The 23,675-nt window shown below is 43.3% G+C and overlaps 1 protein-coding gene across 6 annotated transcripts in view; it reads left to right on the plus strand.

Moving 5' to 3' along the window:
- NIPBL (NIPBL cohesin loading factor) overlaps positions 1 to 23,675 on the plus strand; it is a 294,662-nt gene that overhangs the window by 118,212 nt on the left and 152,775 nt on the right. For 5 of the 6 annotated variants that reach the window (XM_073343794.2, XM_073343792.2, XM_073343793.2 and 2 more), the window contains exons 2-4: positions 873 to 1,014; positions 3,141 to 3,306; positions 5,275 to 5,405. In XM_073343794.2, coding sequence (XP_073199895.1) covers positions 951 to 1,014; positions 3,141 to 3,306; positions 5,275 to 5,405 — 361 coding nt within the window. In that variant the 5' untranslated portion in view covers positions 873 to 950. Of the gene's footprint in view, positions 1 to 872; positions 1,015 to 3,140; positions 3,307 to 5,274; positions 5,406 to 23,675 lie in introns of those variants that run through there. The other variant, XM_073343797.1, reaches the window with a different exon arrangement.

Here is a 23,675-nt window from a genome sequence, read left to right on the forward strand (position 1 = left end):
TAACTTTCAGTATTTACCAATCTGAATTAGATTTGATGCAGTGAGCTAGAAGTGAAAGATTTTACTAATCCATTGAGCTATCCTCCTAATGTTACCAAATATAATTGTATAGAAGTTCCTTAGACATTACCACAGATCTGCCAAGGAGAAGTTTTCAACTTAAAGAGAATATGTGCATTCGCAGAACAGTGTTTAGGCCTGAACTTTTCATTTGTAATTACATTAAGGTGCTATATCTGCCCTTGGTTCCCCTGCTAATTTAGTAGTTATACATCACACTTTCCTGTTTTGTGATGTTGCTTTACCCTGTTATTGTCTGGAAGATCCGCACAGATTGAAAACTGACTATACAGGGTAAATACTTAAACTAACTAGGCATAAAGTGCTGTCAAGTGCAAAGTGAACAGATTTTTTTTTTTTTTCACTGATCTTTCAATTACAGTAATCTTAGGTCATTTGTTCACAAGATCAGGTATAACAGTTTTTATGCATCAAATGTTTGATACTTAAAAGAATATCGGTGAATGAAATATTGACAATTTGCTTGCTAGTGTATAAATTGAGCAGCAGTTTCCTTTGTAATAAAATCCTTAGGAGAAGCATGCCTTTTTGATCACTGTTCTGTCATTTGAATAAGCTCACATGTTAATTGTTGAAGCCAATATTGATGAGATTCATTTGTGGCTTCCTACCCTTTATACCACTGTTTCTTTACTGTTTATTAATAAAATTGTTCTTTGTGAAATAGACAAGTGCACGAAGGATGATATAAACTGTTCATGCTTCATTGTAACTTGGTAATCCTTTTGAATTCCAAGTAGCTTTAAGCAAATTGAATTTTTGCTTATTTGGTTTTTGTTTGCTTTTTGTAGTGCTTGGGAGATGGAAAGAAATGGTAGCTGGCACCTGAACTAAAACATCTGTGTAGGCACCCATCCCAGAGCTTCAGGATGAATGGGGATATGCCTCATGTTCCCATCACTACTCTTGCAGGGATTGCTAGTCTCACAGACCGTAAGTACTTTTTTATTTAGTTTTTTGTCATATTTTTTCTACATTTTTGTTCAGTATTTTTAGTTTATTTTAAAACCTAAATGTGTTTAAAATTAAATTTGAAATTATGATAAACTATGTTAAGTTTACTAGAGTAAATTTTTAAAAATAAATTAGATATGCTGAAATTGAGATGAGAATAAATCCTATAAATGGATAATGAAGTGAACTTGAAACTTACATCAAATAAGCACTGCACCCATATGTTATATCTTTTAGCGAAAGATTTAAGTACTCTAACAATAATGGAAAATGTTGTTGAAATTATGAAAAGCTTCTGGTTTTGCTTCAACTTCGCTGAAGAGACACAGGATCAAAACTAATTCTCCCCAAAGATGCATGATGGAATTCAGTGGTTGATTATTTTGAGCTGTTAATTAAAAACTGGAAATTTGAGAAGAATATCATGACAAAATAGATGGACTATCATAGCCCAAGTAGTCAATGTTGGACTAAAGAGAAACACAGAAGCTATGCTGAATATTCTGAAACCTATTTCCATAGCTTTGGACAAAGTGCAAAAAAATAGCTGTTCTATTGCTGATGCTGTTGAAATTTGGAAAGAAATTCCAAGGAACACCGCAGAAGAAAATATCCAATAGCAGAGTTAAATTGAATGCTGTGAAGAAGCAGATGGATCAAAATTCACCCTACCTCATTTTCTTGCCAATATTCTCAATAGAGAAAGTGCCAGAGTATAGATGCCCAACTACTGAACTGGAAGATGCTGCTATGACATGAACATCTAATAATCATCCATCAGTCATGCCAACCATAATAAATTTCAGGGCTGGAGGTGAACCATTCAAGCAGTACATGTTTGCTGTTGAAGTGTTACAGAAAGTTAAACAATTGAACCGTGGAAGTCACTGGCTGACCACCTGGAACCAGAGTTTGTTGAAGTGCTAAACCGGCTTCTGATGGCAGTATCCTTTTCTGCACATGCAGACAGAATTTTTCTTCATTTGGTCTAGTTTGTTCAAAGTTGAGACACCAATTGGAAATTAAAAAAGCAGGAAAGCTTGTTTTTCCTCTTCCAGTATATGAATAAAAATGAGGTGGGAGAGGAGGAGGTCCATTAATTCTAATAACTTCAAGAACATGGTGACTAGATGCTGTTTTTAATAAATGAGTTTATTTTAAATGGAAAATATGTTTTGATGGTCTTTTTAATTTATTCAGTGTATTTAAGATAGTTTATTTAACTAATAAAAAAGACACTGTGTTTGTGCATTTTTGATGGAATTCAAATTTCCATCCCAAACCAGCTTGATGCAAAATCATGAGTAAAAGATAAATTTGATAGAAAAAGATAAATACATTGCTTCTTAACATAAAATATGTGAAAATTGAAAATTTGAATAAAGGTATGTTAGGCTATATAATTGCAGAAATAACTCTGTATAGATATTTCATATCCTTCTGGTTAACAAAAAGTACCAAATTTAGTTCAAAGGCTACATTTAATTGCAAATTAATATTTTTTAGTGGTTGTATCAATCAGTGAAAAGGGACTGCCCTTTATGAAAATAACAAGTAGAAATACAAATCAAGATTAACATAATTGATTTAAATCAAGATTTCTTCAAATCACATTGATTTGAGATCAGTTCATCTTGGAAACAAGTAACATTGAACATTTGATCCATGCCACTGCAATTTGCAGATGGAACAAGAAATTTTAAGCAAAGGCTGTACACAATCACTGAATGATGTGCGACTGTATTGTTTTTTATTTTTTCTCCCTTTTTAATAGTTGATTCAGCTCCAAGGCTAAATTGTTCTAATATGTTAATGTGTTTTCTGATTTATTAGAAACAATTTTTTTGGAAAGAGAAAGCATTGTCAGATGATGTCTTTAGTTTAAAAAATAATCCTATAATGTAATCTGTGGAGTTGACCAAATTCAATTTTTTGGTTTAAAATATGATTCCAGATTTTCTTGATGTAAGGAGAAACTCAGAGATCTTCAATTTGTTTCAAACTTACTGTGTTTCTTTTTTAAGAATGTGAGAGAATAAACTGATGCAGGTCTATTGGTTAATTTTCAGTGGAATAATTTGAGTTACTTTTCTCTGCTAATGCAGTTTTGAACCAGCTGCCTCTTCCATCACCTTTACCTGCTACAACTACAAAAAGCCTGCTCTTTAATGGACGGATAGCAGAAGAGGTAAACTGCCTTCTGGCCTGCAGGGATGAAAATCTGGTTTCACAACTTGTACACAGCCTCAACCAGGTGTCTACAGATCACATGTATGTACTTTGCATTTCTTTATACCAAAGTGTCAGAATAACTTGTTTCTTCTTTGTGAGATTAAAATTAGCAAAAATAGGTATAAGAAGTGGTTTAATTTATTAAAATTGAAAATATGCAAGTACATTGTCAAGTTTGTGTACCGCAGTACCAATTTGTATTAGAACACCATTAAATAATTTTACCTAATCAAAGTGCAAGGTTACTGGACAATTACATATTAATAACTGTAGATTTTTCTCCAGATACGTTGTTACTTGCAATTTTATATGTTGTGGGTGTATCATTTGTATACTGTTTTTCATATCTCTTGTCAACAACTCCCCCTCATCCCTGGGTGCCCTAATGCCAAGTTTACTATCCCAGTTCCCCTCTTGGGCTTCTAAGTTGTTTCCTGCTTCAGTTATGCTCTTCCTTGGGACCTATTTATTTAAAAAATATCACGCAAGTAATCCATAATAAAAGTCCTAAAACATAGTCCATTTATAACCCCCCACTGCATATAGTCCTTAAAATCCCCCACCAACTAATGCATTGACATGGCACATACTACACTCCAGCATCTTCCCCCACCACTTTTCTTCAGTCCTATCCTGTCCTACAGAACATCTACCTAAGCCCTTCCAGTTGGCATATGACCCTACTCTTCCTAGTGGGCTCCCCCATGGTCTCTCTGCTGGGAATTCATCCTCACCAAGGGAGCATCCATCACTCCCCTTATTTTGTTCTCATCTCAGACAGGCTAATGGGTAAGCCCCTTTACTGTTTCCCTGCCTTCGCTCCTCTCTGGCCCTTGGCTCCAGTTGGCAAGTAAGCAGGCAACTCCCTCTGCTTCTGTGCCTTCAGCCCTCTGGCCTTGGCTCTCTAGCTTGGGAAGGCCAGCCAGCAAACCCCTCTGTTCTCCTGCTTTGAGCCTTTCCCTTGAGTCCTCCTCCAGCTTCTTTCAAGGACCTGCTCCTTCTCGGATTCTCCCTGATCCATTATAGCCCCAGGTGCTGCTCCCTACCCTCCACTTAATTGGCCAAATGGAGCACCTGTATTGGGACAAAGTAGCTCAACCTGCTTTGTTTATAGGGATCAGACACCCTGTAACATTCCTGTACTCTGGGCTGCATTCATTATTAGTCAATGATTGTACAGGAATTTGCATAATTGCGACACATTTATTTCTCTAACACTGCTATGAATATGCTTCTGTTTCTACTCTGGCTCTTATAATTCATCTGCTTTGATTGGCTCCTGTACTCAGAATTTTCAAACTGTTTTGTCAAGTATGCTTCTTGAGCTTTTTTTCTGTCTCGTGAATTGGCTTGTCTTCGGGGCTTTGCCCCCTACACTGCTTCCAAATGTTCTAGTAATTTACTATGGTTGAGTGTGAAGCCAATCCCCCAAGATAAACCAATATTTAAAAAAATCCCCCAAGGCTGGGGGGAGGGATTGTAAACATAGGAACATCTTAAAGAAAATTCTATAACTCCCATGGGTGGGTGACAAACGATCCTGTCCTGTCAAGGATATGGCAATTGCCGGATTAAACAGGAAGCATGCTTAAATTGTTAGCTCAAACCTGAGTGTGATAGAAGTGAGGTTTGATTGATTGATTTACACACACTTTTACACACACACACACACACACACACCCTTACCCTTAAAATGACACTTCCTTGGTGGCTTTGGCATTAGTGCATTGTTCTGTGATGGAGAAGATGAGGCTCTGAGTGAACATGGGAAGTTGTATCATTAGTCTAACTGGTAATAGTGGGGAAATTATTAATATGAAGACAGATACAAATACTTTCCCTCCATTGTGCTGAAAAAAAGAATAAGAATCTCAAATTGAGAAGCAGAGGGACAACATTTTAGACGTCTTTCTATTTATTGTTGAGCAGGTCTGTGGCTTTTACCTGTAGCCTCCGATATTTTGAAAACATTCACTTTCTTTTGTTTGCTTATCTCTTCAATCCCAGAGAATTGAAAGATAACCTTGGCAGCGATGATCCAGAGGGAGATATACCAGTCTTGCTGCAGGCTGTCCTGGCAAGGAATCCTAATGTTTTCAGGGAGAAAAGCATGCAAAACAGATACGGGGTACAAAGTGGTGAGGATATGTTTCTACTAATTACATTTTATAGATTTAAAAAAAAAAGTTAAAGTCCTCAGAAATGTACATGGATCACAAATATGACAAATTCTGATCTTTGTGTTTTACCTTTGGGTAATGTCAGGATGCTGTGTGTCTTGGTTACTCCTTGGGGATAAGCAGGGACATTAGAAATCTAATGGGAAATTGGCAAAAATAAGGTTAGACTCCTGCAAATTAGTGGGATTTTGTTTGGCGGAGGGGAGAGGGATTTGGTATTCGTTTTTGTTTGTTTTTAAATGGCTTTGAATTTATCTTTGGCTCTTTTCTTACATTTGTCTTGTCTTATAGCAGTACAAGGTGCTAATGCACCAGTAAGATTGTTCACATGAACTGCAGCTATTCCAAATTTTATTGTTGCAGTGACAGCTTTCAGCATCTCAAACAGCAGGAACGTGGGTTAACTGAGACCCTCGCTTCCCAGTCCTGGTGACCTCCCAGTTGCTCATGGGGAGGACCCTGGGGAGAAAGCTGTTTGAGGGAATTGTGGAAATGGTTTATATCTAATACATAAAAATATATGGAAAGTGATAAAAATTTCTGCTGTCATATAGTGAGTAGCTGTTTTGAATCTAAGTTAATTTGTCCCTGGCTAAGAATTTTGCAAAGGAGGAACCAAGAGCTGATGAAGTTTTTGCAGATTTTGAGGGAAAAGTTATACTTAACTGTTGAATCATTGCAAGGGGAGACGCCTTTTGTGAAGCAAGTATGGTCATTCTTAACAAACTCGCTTAAAAACTGATGGCATTTAAAAAAATTATTAGGGAAGGAAGGTATTGGTAACAGCTCCATACAAAATATAAAACTTGGAAGGAGGAGTTACAAATAGTTTAGCAATGTAAAATATTTCAGGGAATCAGAGGGGAAGATGTAGCATGCTTAAACTGTCACAAAAGTTTAATTTTAATTTATACAGACTTCAAGATTTGTAGCAATTCTGCTGCATGGCATGTAAGCAAGCATTGAATCATATGTGTGTAGCCAGAGGGAGGAGCTGGAGAAGAGAGCAAAATTTTGAGAGGAATTAGGTATACTAGAGAAAAGCGTTTGGGGTATGAGGCAAAGCATGACCATATTGAATTGGTCAGCACAGATGGATTGGATTGCAAGTAGCAGATGGCAGGCCTAAAAGAGAACCAAGTCACTTCTACGTAGGCACTTCTACTCAGCTTTGTTCATTTGAATGATCCTGAATACATAATTGGCATGAAATAGAAAACAATGTCCTAGTGGATAGATAATTGGGAATAACTACCCCAAGATTTGGTTATATCCTACAGATCTGGAACACTTGAAAAATGTTTCTTCTTGGGGTAGTTTTAATCCATGAAATTATCCATCTAACAACCCTCATCTTGATTGAAATTGTTGCCTGTATAATGAAAAACATTTTAAATATGAAGACGACTTTCTGATCTGATCTGGACATAGTTGGGTTGCTATTTTAACCTTAAACTACTTGGTGCCAGATTTAAAAAAATGTAAGTTTGTGGAAGCATACTGTTAATTAAAACACACACACACCCAGGCCCCTCCCCTTACCCCCAGCTTCAAGAATCAGAGTAGGTGGACCTTAGAAAGTCTCATCCAACTCTCTCTCTGGTGGAGTACTAATGAGAGGTGAGACAAGATCAGCTAGGGTTTCTTTTCTTTGTGATCCAGACAGGTTTGTAAGCTCGAATATTTCGCTCTATTGCACAGACAATTCAATAGAGAAAATGACAAGGCACAAGTGGAGTTAGACACTCAACTCTCGTTGGGTGTCTATCTCCTCTTTATGCCTTTTCAAGTCTCCTCCAGAGGTGGTAGAAACTTGAGTTATTAATATAAGGTTGGTGAGGGCAGCTGATGGAAGAATGCCAGTGAGGCAGTTAAACAATTATATGGAAACTGGGACAAAAACCTGTGTCTTAGTACAATATGTCAGGGCAGCAGGTGCCACCAGAAAACCGGGTCTTTACTGAATAAACTAGGATACTGTACATCACGCTGTCTGGAATGGCCCAGGCCTATGAGTGGCAGCCTCAGGGAAGACTGTCTAAAAGCAAGGCAGAAACCCCAAACATATTGTATGTTCTGTAATTAGATTTCATCAACCCAATGACAAATGTGAACTTCTAAAGCACTACTGCAGTCTTACCATGGAGTCACAGACAGTCCCCTTGGGCATTCCAGTCTATCTTGCCACCCAGACATGCTGAACTGTGTGGTAGATGGTCACTTTACACCAATAATGACAACAATATTCAGGTTACTCCCAGTCCCAAAGCACCAGTCACTTATTCCAGGTCAGTTGTACTCATATCTTAAACCAAAGACAATGCTTGTAGCCAATACTGTAATATACTAACTAAAGATTCATTAACTAAGAAAAGAAATGAGTTATTCACAAGATTAAAACAGGAAACATACACACACACGAATTAGTTTTAGATTTAAAAAGGTAATATAAGCTTCTAAAATAAGCAGCTCTGTATATCCTTCAGGGGTGCCCCATGCCAAGCAGCATGAGGATTTCTTGCTTATGTTTGTTAATCTTTGCCCCCTCAGAGTCCAGACATTATAAAGATCCCAGTTTCTCTTTGTCAGGGATTTTTATCTCTTCACCCCAGAATCCAAGCTGATGGGATATGTTCATGTGCAGGTCTCCTCTTCCTGGAGGGAGTGAGGAATGTAGTCAACAAGGTCTCTACCCTTTGATGCTACAGTTCCTCATTTGCCTTCAATGAGCCATCTTGTGTGCAGGATGAACACTTCACATTAATTAATGCTTCTTTTCCTGTTTAGTGAGTTACACGATTACACAGGTTTACAATGCAAACGCTCATAACTTTATACCATGCACAATAGAGGTTAAAAGTGAGATCTGTATATGCAGCATGCTACACTAATCATAATGTCTAGACACCAAACACATTCTTACAGCTCTTAATATTTATCTTAACAATACTAACATACAGGTAAGACAGACTTGTTTCCAGTTATGTTTTTGTCAGTGTTCAGTGAGGCCTGAGGCTTTGGCATGAGTTGGTACCTGGTGTGTCAGCATCACACTGTCTATCTTACGTGTTGGATTCTAGTGGGTACAGTAAAGAGAACAAGTGGAATTCCATAGACTTTGAAATCTACAAACAGTATTAGTTGTAAGAATAAGAGTTCAACTTAGAAATTAGGGTTGGAAGATTTCTTTTTACTTACGATTTTAATAATTATAAAAATGAAATTTAATATGTAGACAGATTTAGTCTTTCCTCACAAGGGAGTTGGCATTTCCTGATATTAAGTGATACAGTAGTGATGTTCAGTTGACAGTAAGTAGCTAAATAGATTTTTGGGGATTGCCAAAGTTTGTATGGCATTCAGCTAGTATTTAGGCTTTTGGCTGCAGTTGTCTGAGCTCAGATGTGGATTATTTCTTTACCCATTTGTTGTAGCTCTTTAGCCATTTTGCAAACTAATTTTGGTGATGTACTCCAGCAGTTCTCCACCAGGGGCCCCACGGCTGAAGCCCAGATCCCTGGTGCCCCCTGTGGAGCTGAAGCCAGGAGGTGCTGGACTGAATCCTGGAGCCCCAAGCCCTGGTGCTCCCTGTGGAGCAGGAGCCCTGGTGCTCCCTGTGGAGCAGAAGTCCTGAGCCCATGGGCAGAGTTGGGAACACGGAGGGATTTCCCTCTCACCCCCCCCAAACTGCAGCACAAGATCACAGCAGTCTCGGGAGCAGCTCCACACCTCTCTCTCTCCCCCCTCCCACCCAATCTCCTTTCCCTGCCCCCAGCCAGGTTGGAGCCAGGAAGCCGGAGATGGGCAGTGTGGAGCAGCTCCTGCTGTGGCTGGTGGCATGGAGCAGACAGCAGCACAGTTCCTTCTGGTCCTGCTGGTGCACCAGGCTGATGATGCTCCTCAGCTCCTAGCCCCTTTTGCTCCCTCAGAGGCAGCCGGTAAGAGCCCCCTGGCTGGGGAGACCCAGTTCCATGTCTGGCAGACCCCTCCGGGAACAGAGATTGCAGGGCAATCCTCCCAGCACACAGACCCTAATACCCCTCTCCCCACAACTTGAGGCTATGCCCTCCCTACACCCTAAGCTATGCCTGGATTGCACACAGTCCCTAGTATCCCTCTCCCTGCACCCTGAGCTACCCCCACCTGCACATAGCTCCTAGCCACTCCACTGATTGCACCCACAGCCACTACCTGTGTCCACACAGCCCCTAGCTACCCCCTCCCTGCAAGTTGAGCTACCCCCTGTCTGCACCACAGCCCCAAGCTATCCCTTCCCTGCATCCTAAGCTGTTTTCAAAGTTTTTGAGCCCCCCACCTTTGAGTTATAATTTTTGGTTGCACGTTGCCTTCCTTCCCCCTCCCCCCAATCCCTCCTGACAGGAAGGGTGGCCTGCTGCGGTGAGTCAGGGGTGGAGGTACCATTCCCTCCCTAGACCCCGCCATGTGGAGGTGGCTCGAGCCCCACTGGCCGTTGAAATAGAAATCAAACTACGGTCCAGGGCCCCTGCCCCGAGGCCCCCCACCCCTGCTGGACCCTAGAATTTTTAAAGTATGTCGCGGGGGCCTTAGAAAGGAAAAAGGTTGAGAACCCTGATGTACTCCATTATTTCTGGTTTATGTCGTGGGTTTTTCCGAGATATTTACTGTTAACAAGGTATATGAACAAACTGAATCACATCACCACACAGTCTGTTCGTAGTCCAACTTCTGTACAAAGGGCAACATGTGAAAAATTCTGCTGTAGAGCATTTCAACAGACCATGATCAAAATTCTGTATAGCTTCATGAGGTCACTCCTTCTTTGAGTCTAACTCAGTGGTTCCCAACTGGGGTTCGTAGAACGTTATAGGGGGTTTGCCAAAAAAATTTCACTCATGGAGGCCAGAGGACCCTGGGCATTGGAGGCAGCAGGTGAGACCCGGTTGCAGGGCAGACAGCCTGAGCCCCAGGGAGAGCGGGGGAGCCAGCAGCCCGAACCCCAGCACTCCGCACGAGGCTGGCAGCCCGAGCCCCAAGGATAGTGGGGCCGGGCAATTGGGGTTGGCAGCCTGAGCCCCAGCAGTCAGCAGGACCTTCAGCCCGAGCTCAGTGGAGCTCAGTTGACGGGGGCGATCAAGGGGGTCCAGCAGCAGGAGCCCCATGGATTGTGGAGTGCAAAGGAAATTTAAACTTAAATCCCTGGAAATAGTCATTTTTAGGAGGGGGTTCACGAGATTTCACAATTTAGTGCAAGAGGTTTGCAGGCTGTTAAAGTTTGGGAACCACTGGTCTAACTCTAGAGTATGGATTAACAAGGTTCCTCAGGGTTGAATTCTCATTTTAAATAACTAATTTCACATTCATAATAAGCAATGATTCTCCTTTCCATTACTACATTCTGACTGTTCAGTGAACTTATATGTTCAGGAAAGGTTTACAAGATTTTTTTTTTTTTTTTTAAAGTGGTGTAGTAGATTCTCCGCAAACCCAGGAATCTCAATGTTAAACTTAAAAGAAATTCAAATATTTTTAGATATAGAAATGTACACCTAAGATTTAACTCCATCTTTTAGTAATGCAATGCGATAACAATAAAGCTATGATGGAATTTTCAGTGTTTGTGGCCTCACACTAGATTTAACTGATTTTTAAAAATAGGGGGCTTTTTTACACATTTTCCTCTATCCCCCATGGTGTCAGTAGAGGGCATAGAATCACAGAATATCAGGGTTGAAAGGGACCTCAGGAGGTCATCTAGTCCAACCTCCTGCTCAAAGCAGGACCAATCCCCAACTAAATCATCCCAGTCAGGGCTTTGTCAAGCCTGACCTTAAAAACTTCTAAGGAAGGAGATTCCACCACCTCCCTAGGTAACTCATTCCAGTGTTTCACCACCCTCCTAGTGAAAAAGGGCAGCATTATGATCGTTTTGGATTCCTTAACTGTGCATTTCTATACATTAAAATATTTAGATTTCTTTTAAGTTTCACCTTAACTCAAATCCGGGTTTGTAATGCATAGTTTGGGGATAATTACTGAAATACTGTCAACAGCATCTCCATTTTAGCATAGCTTTTTCTTTGCATGCCCTTGGTTCTTCTTAGTGTGCTGCTCATGTTGATTCCATTCTAAATGTGTGTGTGCCCCTGTGTGTGGTGGTCAGAGATTTTTGCCTTAGCGGTATCCATAGGGCCAGCTGTAGCGCCCCCTTGAGTGCCACGCTCATGCTTTGGTATATCAGGCAATGCCGACTCTACACCTTCCCTGTTCCTTCTTACCACCTGTGGTGGTTGGTCAGAGCACCTTTCCTTGCATAGCAAGAGCTAGCAGTTTCGTCTCCTCTAACTTGAATCCTAACCTGGATTTGTGCTGGAAATGGCCCACCTGATGATCACTTTAGATAAGCTATTACCAGCTGGACAGTGGGGTGGGAGGAGGTATTTTTTCATATTCTCTGTGTATATATAAAGTCTGCTACAGTTTCCACGGCATGCATCCGATGAAGTGAGCTGTAGCTCACGAAAGCTCATGCTCAAATAAATTGGTTAGTCTCTAAGGTGCCACAAGTACTCCTTTTCTTTTTGAAGCCTTCGGGCCTTGTAAATAGTTTGTATATAGTAGTCAGTGTCAAGTAGCTGTTAAGTGTAGTTAGAAGTTAGAGTCCTACTTCACCTCAGATGGGGCATGGTCCCGGTCTCTGGGGCTTCAGCCATATGTGGACAATAATAGGCCTATGCCTGTAAGTGATCCCCTTGGCAACTGCCTCAAATGCTTGGGGGAATCACATGTGAAGGACAAATGTCGTATTTGAAAATATTTTTAACCTAGGACTCAAAGCAGGATATTTGTTTGCGGGCTCTCCTCATGGAGGCTACCCTTTGTCCGGCATCTGAGCCATCCTGCCAAGACTCACCTAATATCTCGGCCTCGGTGTGCAGCACACCCCTGGCACCACCTGGCACCACTCCCCATATCTGGTGCCCAAAAAGAAAACACAGATGCATAGTCCCCGGCACCAGGCAAGAAGGGCCATCGGGCAAAGGAACCATGTGTACGTGCCTCCCTTAGCCCCTTAAAGGATCCACCACCAATTCCTGGGAGCAGTAGGGGAACCAAACTCCTGATGGCATCCATGCCTTCCCAAGCTTCCTTGGCACCGAGAGAGCCAGAGGCCTCCGCCCAAACTGCAAAGTCTCCCTATGAGGGCAAGCCAACTACTAAGACCCCTTGGGACAGTGGAGTGCTGCTGATCCCCCAAGACAAGGCATTGCTCTTCTCCTCTGCACCGCAGATTCTGGAGTCGCAGCCCAGATCCTCTGGGAATCACCCTTGGTCACCGTTACCACAATCGTGGTCCCTGCCATCTCAACATGGATCGCCTAGGGGGAGGGCACCGGTCCCCGTACCACCGGCAGCTATTTGTCCTCCAGCCGGTTGTCCTCTTGGTGCAGATCTTGGTCACCTGCCCCATGGGAGCACTCTCTGTCACAACTCCAGTCACCCCGGCACCGACCTCCTCGATACCAGCACCGAACCTCTCATTCCAGGCACCAGTGTTCGACGGTGAGCAGGCAGACGCAAGCATCAACGGCCCCACCATGGTCACTGAACTAGGATTCCTCCAGCACGGAAGGGCAGTTCAGCCTCTCACCCAGACTCCATTGGTGCAATTAGGCTTCCGAGGCCGTGTCTACATTGACGGCGCCACCTTGTCAGCATGGCTAGTGGCCAGCACAGTGGCCTTATTGGAGCACATGGGGTGTTCCGGTCATGACGATTCCCGCTTTGCACCGCTCATCTGCCTCTGCCTCAGAGCAATAAGTTGCTCCCCTAAACCTCCCTCCCCCACAGGGGACGATGCCCCAGGGCCTCCCCCAGTGGTACAGTCATCATCTTCATCCCTGGACAAGGCGGTCGTGGGACCCTTGCGGGCCAGCCCACCTGATGACTTTAAAGAACACCAGGCCCTGCTTCAACGGATGGCCAAGAACTTGGGCTTAGAGGTGGAGGAGATGGCCAAACAGGCAGACACCTTGTTCAGCGTCCTCTCAGCCTTTACCCTGGTCCATGTTGCATTACCAGTGCATGACCGGGTCCTCAAAATTGCAAAGGCCCTCTGTCAAACCCTGTTTTCCATCCCTCCCACCTCCAAAAGGGCTGAAAAGAAGTACTTTGTCCCAGCCAAAGGGTTTGAGTACCTTTATACCCACCCACCTCTGGGCTTGTTGGTTTCTCTGCGGCCAACAAAAAAGACAAGCAGGGGCACATCAGCTCAACTCCCAAAAATAGAGGCCAAAAGATTGGACCTTTTTGGAGAAAAATTTAGTCCACTGCCAGCCTGCAGTTCCTGGTGGTGAACCATGGGTAGATAGAATTTTAATTTATGGGACTCCCTCCATAAGTTCAGAGAGTCCCTTCCACAGTGTTTGGCCCATGAATTCAGCACCCTGGTGGCAGATGGCACTGCGGCGGCTAGGTGCTCCTTCCAAATGTCGTGGAACACTGCGGACTCGGCAGCTAGGGTGGTTTTGTGGCACAGGTCCTGGCTGCGGACCTCCGGTCTTTCCCAAGAGATGCAGACCTGAGTCCAGGACCTCTCATTTGATGGGAGTGGTCTCTTCTCTGAACAAATAGAAGCAAGACTGCATGGGTTGAAGGACACTCGGGCCACCCTTCACTCACTGGGCATGTATACACCTCAGTCTGTATAGAAGCAGTTCTGGCCACCCCCACCTCCAAGGCCTTGTCGGCCTTGTCAGGGGTCTGCTAGGAGGAGGGATAGAGACCTGAGTTTTCGTCATCGCCTCTCTTTCTCCTCCCGCTCACCTGTGCAGCCCAGGCCAGCGAAGCATCCTGGGGGCCAGAAGCTCATTTTGAAGGTGTGCTCAAGAGTGACACCCCAGTCAATTCCCTGGAGCCACCCTGTCCTTTCCTCAATTGTTTTTGTCTCTGCTGTTTGGCCTGCTTGTGGGTCAGCTCGGACTGCTGGGTGCTGGACATAGTAACTCATGACTATACCCTGCAATTTGTAGCCGCCCCCACTCCAACCCTCCCTTTTCCCATCCCTCTTCAGGGACCCTTCTTACGAACAACTCCTCATTCAAGAGGTCAAGAACTTCCTGTGCCGGGGGGCGGTGGAGGAGGTCCCTCGGGACATGAAAGGAAAAGGTTTCTGTTCCGGCTACTTCCTAATTCTGATGGCAAAAGTGGGGGTCTCAACAAGTCTCTCAAAAAGTTGAAGTTTTGCATGGTCTCCCTGGCCTCCATCATCCCCTTCCTGAATCCGGTAGATGGATACAGCACCCTCAACTTAAAGAGTGCTTATTTCCATATTCCAGGTCACAGATGCTTCCTCAGTTTCATAGCGGGCTGGCACCATTTCTAATTCACATTGCTGCCCTTTGGCCTCTCATTGGCCCCCAGGGGGTTCACAAAATGTATGGTGCTAGTGGTTGCTTATCTGAGATGCCTAAGGGTCCAGGTTTTCCCATATCTCAATGACTGGCTCATCAAGGGCAGGTCTTGGGAACAAGTGCAGAGGAGCCTCGATCTGGTGCATGCCACTTGCCCCACTCTGCGCCTGTTAATAAATGAGAAAAAAATCCACCTTAACTCCCGTCCAGCAAATAGAGTTCACTGGGGGTGGTTCTCAACTTCACGCGAGCCAGAGCCTTCCTTCTGGAAGTGCGTTTTCAGGCCATGTCGGAGCTGATCTCCCATGTAAAGAACCACCCACTCACCACGGCTCACACCCGCCTGCAGCTGTTGGGCCAGTGGCTGTGTGTACATATGTGGTCAGCCATGCTCTGCTCCATCTCCGGCCGCTGCGAGCGTGGCTGGTGTTGGTCTACATTCCCAATAGGCATGACCTAGACCGGATAGTCAGGATCCGGACCACATTGGGTCATCTCTGGATTGGTGGTTGGACCCTGAGTTGCTGATGGAGGGAGTCCCTTTCATGACCCCATCCCCATCGCGGACCCTGGTCTCCAGTGCTTCAGACCTGGATTGGGGAGCCCACCTGGGCGAGCTGAGCACCCAGGACTGCTGGTTGTGGGATGTCCTGGACCTTCATATCAACATCAGGGAGCTCAGAGCAGTTCGCCTGGCCTGCCAGGTGTTCTTGCCCCATCTGAAGGGCAAGGTGGTGCAGGTCCTGATGGACAACAGTGCCGTGATGTGTTACATCAACAGTCAGGGAGGTGCCAGGTCTTCAGCCCTTCGTCAAGAAACTCTCTGCCTTTGGGATTTTTGTGTGCGGCCATTCATCTGATAGCCGTGCACCTGTATGGAACCAGAATCACCTCACCAGGACTTTCTCCTCTCACTTTGAGTGGTCGCTCCATCTGGAGGTGGTCAGCATAATCTTCCAGAGGTGGGGGACTATCCAGGTGGACCTGTTCATGTCCAGGCAGAACAGAAAATGCCAAGTGTTCCGTTCAATCCTGGGAATGGATGGGCACTCCCTGTCAGATGCCTTTCTCATTCCGTGGTCATCGATGTACACCTTCCCGCCAGTGCCACTGATTCATAGAATCCTTGTAAAGATCAGGCAAAATAGGGTGAAAATTATCCGAATAGTCCCTGCGTGGCCTCACCAGCACTGGTTCGGCGCGTTGCTGAGCCTTTCGGTAGCTGCCCTGCTGCAGCTGCCCCTCTGCCTAGATCTGCTGTCACAGAACCATGGCAGCCTTTTGCATCCAAATCTAGTGGCCCTGTACTTGACAGCTTGACTACTGCATGGCTAAGCACGGACAAATGGGCATGCTGAGCCCATGTCGAGCAGGTCTTGCTGGATAGCAGGAAACCCTTCACCAGAGTGATTTACCTGGCCAAATGGAATAGATTCACATGCTGGGTCTCGGAATGGCATATTTGGGTTGAGCAGGCCCCGCTGCGAGAGATCCTGGATTATCTGCTGCACCTCAAACTCCTGTCATTAGTCAAGGTCCATCTGGCCGCTGTCTCAGCTTTCCATCCTCCATTCCACAGCAGGTCGAGCTTCACTCATGACATGACAACATGGTTTTTGAAAGGTCTGGAGCATCTGTACTCACACTTCCAGCATCTCTCCAGCTGCCCCCCCCGCCCACGGGACTTGAATTGTGTGCTGTCGTTGCTATAAGTCAGCCTGCAGGGTGTCCGAGCCTTACTTCGGAGCCACCTTATGCGGTCTTCTACAAGGATTAAGGTCCAGCTGCAACCACACCCAGCGTTTCTGCCCAAGATTGTTTCCCATTTTCATACTGATCAGGACATATACTTGCCCATCTTCTTTCCAAAGCCTTTTGCATCAGATGAGGTGCGTAGGCTACACACCCTGAATGTCAGGAGGGTGCTGTCTTCTACATAGATAGAACAATGCCATACCGTAAATCAACGCAGTTGTTCATTGCAGTGGCAGACAGAGTGAAGGGTCGCCAGTATCTGTTCAGAGGATTTTGTCCTGGATCACGGCCTGCATCCACTACTGCTATGAGCTGGCGAAAGTGCCTCCGCTGGTGATTGTGAAAACACACTCGACTAGGGAACAAGTGTTGTCAGCAGCCTTCCTGCCACAGGTATCAATCCAAGAGATCTGTAGGGCTGCTACCTGGTTGTCTGTCCACACGTTAGCGTCTCATTATGTGCTGACCTAGCAAGCTCAAGATGACTCTGGCTTTGGCAGAGCAGTGCTGCAAGTTGCAAGACTGTGAATTATGAGCCCACCTCCGTTGATACTGCTCGTGAGTCACCTAGAATGTAATCGACTTGAGCAAGCACTCTAAGAAGAAAAAACTGTTACCCACCTTTTTCATAACTGTTGTTCTGTGAGCTGTGTTGCTCATGTCCAATCCATTACCTGCCCTCCTGCCCTTGTCGGAGTTGTCAGCAAGAAGGAACTGGGAGGGCGTGGGGCCAGCGGTGCCTGATATACCGACATATGAGCATGACACTCAAGGCGGAATCACAGCTGGTCCTATGGATACCACTAAGGCAAAAATCTCTGATGACCATGCACATGGGTGTGCGCATACCTAGAATGGAATGGACATGAGCAACACATCTCAAAGGAACAACCGTTAATGAAAAAGGTGTGTAACTGTTTTTTTTAAAATTCATACACAAACAGTAAACAAGAAACCCAAAGGGAATGCTACCATCTGATATTTATAATATTTTAAAGATGCATAGTGTGAACATTAATTTTTTTTATTTTAATATTAAGGGGAGATTTACTTGCATACCAGTTCAGTGCAAAGTAACCAGAGTGTATTAGCCAATAAAAGTTGGGTTTATAGCTGCTTTGGCTCACCAGAGCTGAACAAGCTAACTGAAGCTGGCTGTTAATTTGCAATTTGACTTATTACTTTAGGAGGTTGTGTTAGTGTGACTAGCAATATGTAGAGAGATGGGGGAAAGCCAGTCCCCAAGTTGCAGTGTTTCTGTGCTTTAACTGTTTCCCAGGCATTCCTCCCTCTGTTTCCACAGCAGTGCTGACTCGTGCATATTGGTGCAGAGGCCTCAAAGCCATAGCCTTTCAAGTACACATGCCCAAACATGTGTGGCAAGAGAAGTGACAGGTGGGCCAGGTGTTCTACCAGTGAGAACTCTGACACACATATTCAGACTCCTTCAGAATCATTACACCCAATACAATTGTTGCATTCATAATTGCTATAGAGGAAGGATAGTAATTGCTTGAACTTTCTCAGTCACGGTGGCCAACAGTTATGAGCTCTACTTGGCCACCTATAGCCTTTATAATCATAACAGTGGATTGAAAAAGTCATTAATTTAGTTTAAATTCAATCTAGTTTCAAAATTAATTTATATTCAAAAGGGTGGAAAAGTCTGCATGTTCTTCAATTAAAGTCATTCAGGTCAAAGAAATTACAAACTAAGTTTTCAATTAACTCATAAACTAATGGATTTACTTGTAAATTTTAAATAATTATTCTCTCCTCAAAAAATGTGTATACTTTGTCAGTTTTCTGTTTGCTTCGTATAGGTTTAATATTTGACTTGCCAACTCTTTTTTTATATATACAGTGAAAAGTATATAAATGGTGGCCTGTGAAAGGCCCTTCATGCTATAGTTATCTTCCTGATATTAGTATGGTCTGAATGGTCAATTTTGGGCGTTCCTATCACTGACACCCATCCCCCTTCCTGCATCCCTGCACCCTCTTCTACTCCTCCCACCCCTCCAAGAATGAAGCAGGGGCAGTGAATTGCTGTTCATGTACCCCTCAGCTGGACAGTGCAGTTTGTCTTGTACAAGTGCTGGTGGAGGAGACAACCACATAAAGCCCAATTACACAAGTTTAGTGGGAGTCAAGGATTTTTCATCCCATATTATTGGATATAGTGAAAATGCCTCTATAGTAAAATGATATACATACACTCTCAGACTTCTTCAGTGCAATTAGAGAGACTTTCACTCCAACTCTCAGCTAGTTAAACTGTTAATCTTCTTGGAATGCAGAACTTCACACCTACCAGGTAGGTAATAACTGCTGCATTCCAAGAGGATTATCCGATCTCTTCCCTGCTGAACAAGAAAAGAGGGAGGAGTGGGAACAGGATTTATCTATACAAGAAATATTTGTACCTTTATTTCAGTTATTGCCATCAGTGATGCAGTTGTATTGATATAGCACTGATATAGATAGAATTTAGGCATTTGCCACTATGCCATTAGACTTGTTCAGTTAAAGTTGCAGAGGGCAGTTGTACCATTATGAGCTACTACTATAATATAGGTTTCAGAGTAACAGCCGTGTTAGTCTGTATTCGCAAAAAGAAAAGGAGTACTTGTGGCACCTTAGAGACTAACCAATTTATTTGAGCATAAGCTTTTACGAAAGCTTATGCTCAAATAAATTGGTTAGTCTCTAAGGTGCCACAAGTACTCCTTTTCTTTTTACTATAATATACCTATTAATTTTTCTAGCATAGATACATTTAAAAAGAAGACAAGGCAGCTCAGTTCTAGAACTCTCTCTTTACTCTTACAGGAAGTGCATCTTCTGAAATTCATAAATATGGCTTTTATAGTTAGCACATCTCTCTGTCTCCTTTTCTCTTATTTTGCAGGGTGCAACTTCACAGGGCTGCCCAATCACTCCCCACATTAGTTAAAAGTAGATAGTCTAGTGGTGGATGCAAGGATTTGAGTTGCAAAGAGATCACCTGAATGTCTTTCATGTGTCTTTTCTACACCGGAGAAACTTACCAAAAAATACAAACTAGTTTAAAAACATCAGTTAAGTTTGTTCCAGTGTCAAAACTGGTGGGAACCTCAGCATAGCCATAGCAGTGTAGGACCTGTGTTGAGCAGTAGCAGATTTCTATGCCTTGCAGGTTCATTTACTATGGCAGGAGAAATCCGTGACTCAGACTGGTAATCTTGCCAGGCCTTCAGGCCCTGTTTTAAGTCCTTCCTCAGTTCTTGAGACAATTACTGGACAGAGAGATTTATTGTATGTAGTGTTGTTGTGTCTGTGCTGGTCCTAGGATATTAGAGACACAAGGTGGGTGAGGTAATATCTTTTATTGAACCAACTTCTGTTGATGAGAGAGACAAGCTTTTGAGCATACACAGAGCTCGGATCATGACCTGACCACTGTGTAGGCTCAAAAGCTTCTCTTTCTCACCAACAGAAGTTGGTCCAGTAGGGGAATTTATTGACTCTTGGGCAGCTCTGATTTCTCTGAGCTCTTCCACTACATGTTCATCTCAGTGCAACAGGAATAACAACTCATAGTTTCTCATTAGGAACTCTGTCTGGCTTCAGACACCTGTACCTTCCCACTGCTGAACAGTAGCAGAATAAATGGCCTTGCCAGGTCAGTTTCCCATTGGAGGAGAAATCAGTGATGCAGAGTCTAGAAATTTTCTTAGTATAACTGGCTTTATTTACAATACGTACACCAGTCCCTACACAGAGATGGTCAAACAGCAAGCAGGGAATCACCTCTTTCAGGAATCTTAGCCAAAATACCAATGCCCTATTCCCAGACAGCAACTCTACTCCAAGAATTGACTCTAGAGAAATTAAAGCAGAGAACTTTAATCCCCTGCTACCTGAAACAGCTCCCCTAAAAGGTGGTAAAAATACAGCATTTCTTCAAAAAACAGTGATTATGCATAAAGAAAACTAACTTGTAAAAATTAGGCGTGACAGTGTTACTCCCCTCTCTCCCCCACCATAATATGAACACTGGATGAGAGAATTTTGACTGTTTGTTGCAAATGGCATCACCTTCTAATCAAAGCCCTTCTTAAGGGGCATAAAAGTTACAAAATCAATTGTAATCTTCCTAGAGGAGTATGAGTTTGTGGTGAACATGAAGAAGTATGATCTGGCAGCAACACCTGCAAGTAATTCTGGACATAATACAATAGTAACCAAAGATAAGGTTGTCATTTCCAATGAGAAACAAGAAAATATTCTGGACCTAATTCAACAGCTGTCAGTTGCACCCATGGCATCAGTAAGAGCCCGAATGCAACTCAGCAGCATACTAATATTGTGTGTGGAAACTCTTCAATGGTAATGTTTCCATGTGAAGTCAGTACAAAAAATCCTGCTTCCTGAGTCTTCAGTTTTGTCCAACTTTAGCTACAAGGAAGAGGTTTCACACTCTATGCTCCAGTTGTTGCACTGGTGGACCCATTCCATAGGTTCATTTCAGGCCACCTAATGTTGTAGTTTGGTCAAATGGCAGTAACAACCAATTTCAAGCTTGCTCAGTTTTGGGACTCGTTTTTAAAGTGTCAGATAACACAGGACACATGGACTAATGGACAGCAAAAACATATAAAGTGGTGGAGCTTGAAGCAATTAGGGCCATGCTACTTCACTTCTAAGAATATAAGAATGGCCATACTGGGTCAGATCAATTGTCCATCCAACCCAGTATCCTGTCTGCCAACAATGGCCAATGCCAGGTAATTCAAAGGGAATGAACAGAACAGGTAATCATCAAGTTGCTAATCCCCGTCGCCCATTCTCCGTTTCTGGCACACGGAGCCTAGGGACACTTCAGAGCATGGTTTTACATCCCTGCCCATCCTAGCTAATAGCCATTGATGGACCTATCTATCTATCTAGACCTGCAGAATGTGTCTGTACCAGTCATGACGGGCAAGGCTACAACAATGGGATATGTGAATAGACAAGGGGGAACAAAGTTTTGAACTCTTCACAAGGAGGCCAGCTCACTATTGAAATGGGGGAGAGCCTGCATATACATTGGACCCTACATATCAGATGATGCGTATTATAATGGACTGGATTAGCAGGATGGTGAGAGATCCAGGGTGAATAGTTCCTGAGTGAGAGAGTCATTGTGGCACCCAAGTCTTCAGATTGCTGAGCTTAAACCTATTCGCCTCAAGGTCAAAAACTCATATATCCTTAACAAGGTAGGGACCTAGAAGCAGTAGTGAAAGATGCTGCTTTTCATGACCCTTGGAGCCACTCTCCATGTGTTCCTTCCCAAGACAATCCATAACTAAAAAGATCACAGCAGAACCAAGTCTCAGTAACAATTGTGCCTCACTTCACTTGGTGACATGATTCTTAGACTTAATCCAGATGCAGATTACCCCTCTGGTAATGCAGCCTCAAATCAGACCACCTGGCAATTGTGCCAAAAATCCGCCCACCAAAGCCCTAATTTGCTGTCTACAAGCCTAGAATTTGAAAAATAGAAAATGAGTTCTCCAGGAACTCCCCAAAACTCTCTGCTATGCTTATGTTTTCTTGAAACAAATCAATACACACAAGCAGAACTCAGATACTCCTGTTATAAATGACACACGTGCATAATTTGCAAATATAAAGCATAACCTGGAGTACATGCAGTGTGCCTTATTTATAGGTCCAAAACCACATACCCTTACAAAACACGCTTCAGCGATTTTGAGCATGATGAGCTGGGAAAGAACTGAGCTGATTGCTAGCCACCAGTATTTCCTCCATTTACTAAGGATAACATCATTGATAAATCCTTCCCAGGTTAACAGGCACCTGGCAAGCCCTGCTTTTTTTCCTCATAATCAGGATCTCCTCCTTAACTGTTATCACCTCTTCAAAGAGAGCTTTGGAAATGTGTCTTTATCCATGGTGCCTCAGTACTACAGGATGAGATTCTTATCACAACGGACCCAGGATTAATGCTGAAAGTTAACTTTTTCTTCCTCAGGACAAAAGGGTGGAGGTATTACTGTCCTTCTGAGTCCCTTGAACACCTTAGATGCTAGAAGGGTGACCAAAATATATCTGTCCAAGGTTGAGGCCTCCAGAAATTAAAGTCATGTTCTGTACCAGCTAGCCATCTGGTAAAAACAGCCTAATAGGAAGATGGATTAAATCAAGAGTCTTGGAAACTTGCAAAGGTAGGGAGGCAACTCCATTTGTGGGTATTGATGCACACTCAACTGGGAAATGGCAGAGATTTGATGGTCAGAAGGGTTGAATGCTTCATTTTAAGGAAATCTGCAAAGCAATAACTTTGTTTTGAAGACACTATAAAGTGTCCATCTTGTCTGCTGCTGTTAGCTTTTGGTAGGAGAATTTTACAACAAATTATATTTCAGCAACTGGTCATGCCTTTGAGACTTGAAATATGTATATAATTAATCATTCACCATCCCAGGAATTGCAGTCACTATGAACATCCCATTTTGAAGACATAATGGACCCTCCCCCCAACTTATGAACTTCCCTTCTCAAACCCCTTATGTAGTAGGGTGACCCACCCATTTAATTGGCTAATTTTCCAAAGTTGTTATGAAGTGCTTTTGCTAACTTAAAGTTTAGTTAGTGTTTATTACAGCTTTGGTAGCTACCTACTCAGGATATGATTTCTAAGAGGCCGTTTAAAGCCACATACAGGTCACACTTTAGATTTTGTTTCCCTACTTCATCATAGCAGGTAGTTATTCAAAGGTCTAGGAAAGGACATTTCCAGGTAAAAATAACTTATCTCCCATTCATACTCCTACTTCTGTAATGCTCCATAACTGAGTTTATATTGAAATGATACAGAGTTTGGAACAGTTACAAAACACAGCTGCTGTTTGCCCCTTAGGATAGGTATGATAGTGGGTTATTGCTATGTCCATGGCATACACTCTAAGAAATTAGATAAAAACCTAGATACCGTTGTGGATAGGTTGCAGTGTAACACTACTTTTTCTTAGCATTCAGAACGATAATGCATGAAGAATTCCAAAGCAGAGAAACAAAGCATACT

The sequence above is a fragment of the Lepidochelys kempii genome, chromosome 5, assembly GCF_965140285.1.
Source record: "Lepidochelys kempii isolate rLepKem1 chromosome 5, rLepKem1.hap1, whole genome shotgun sequence".
NCBI lineage: Eukaryota > Metazoa > Chordata > Testudines > Cheloniidae > Lepidochelys > Lepidochelys kempii.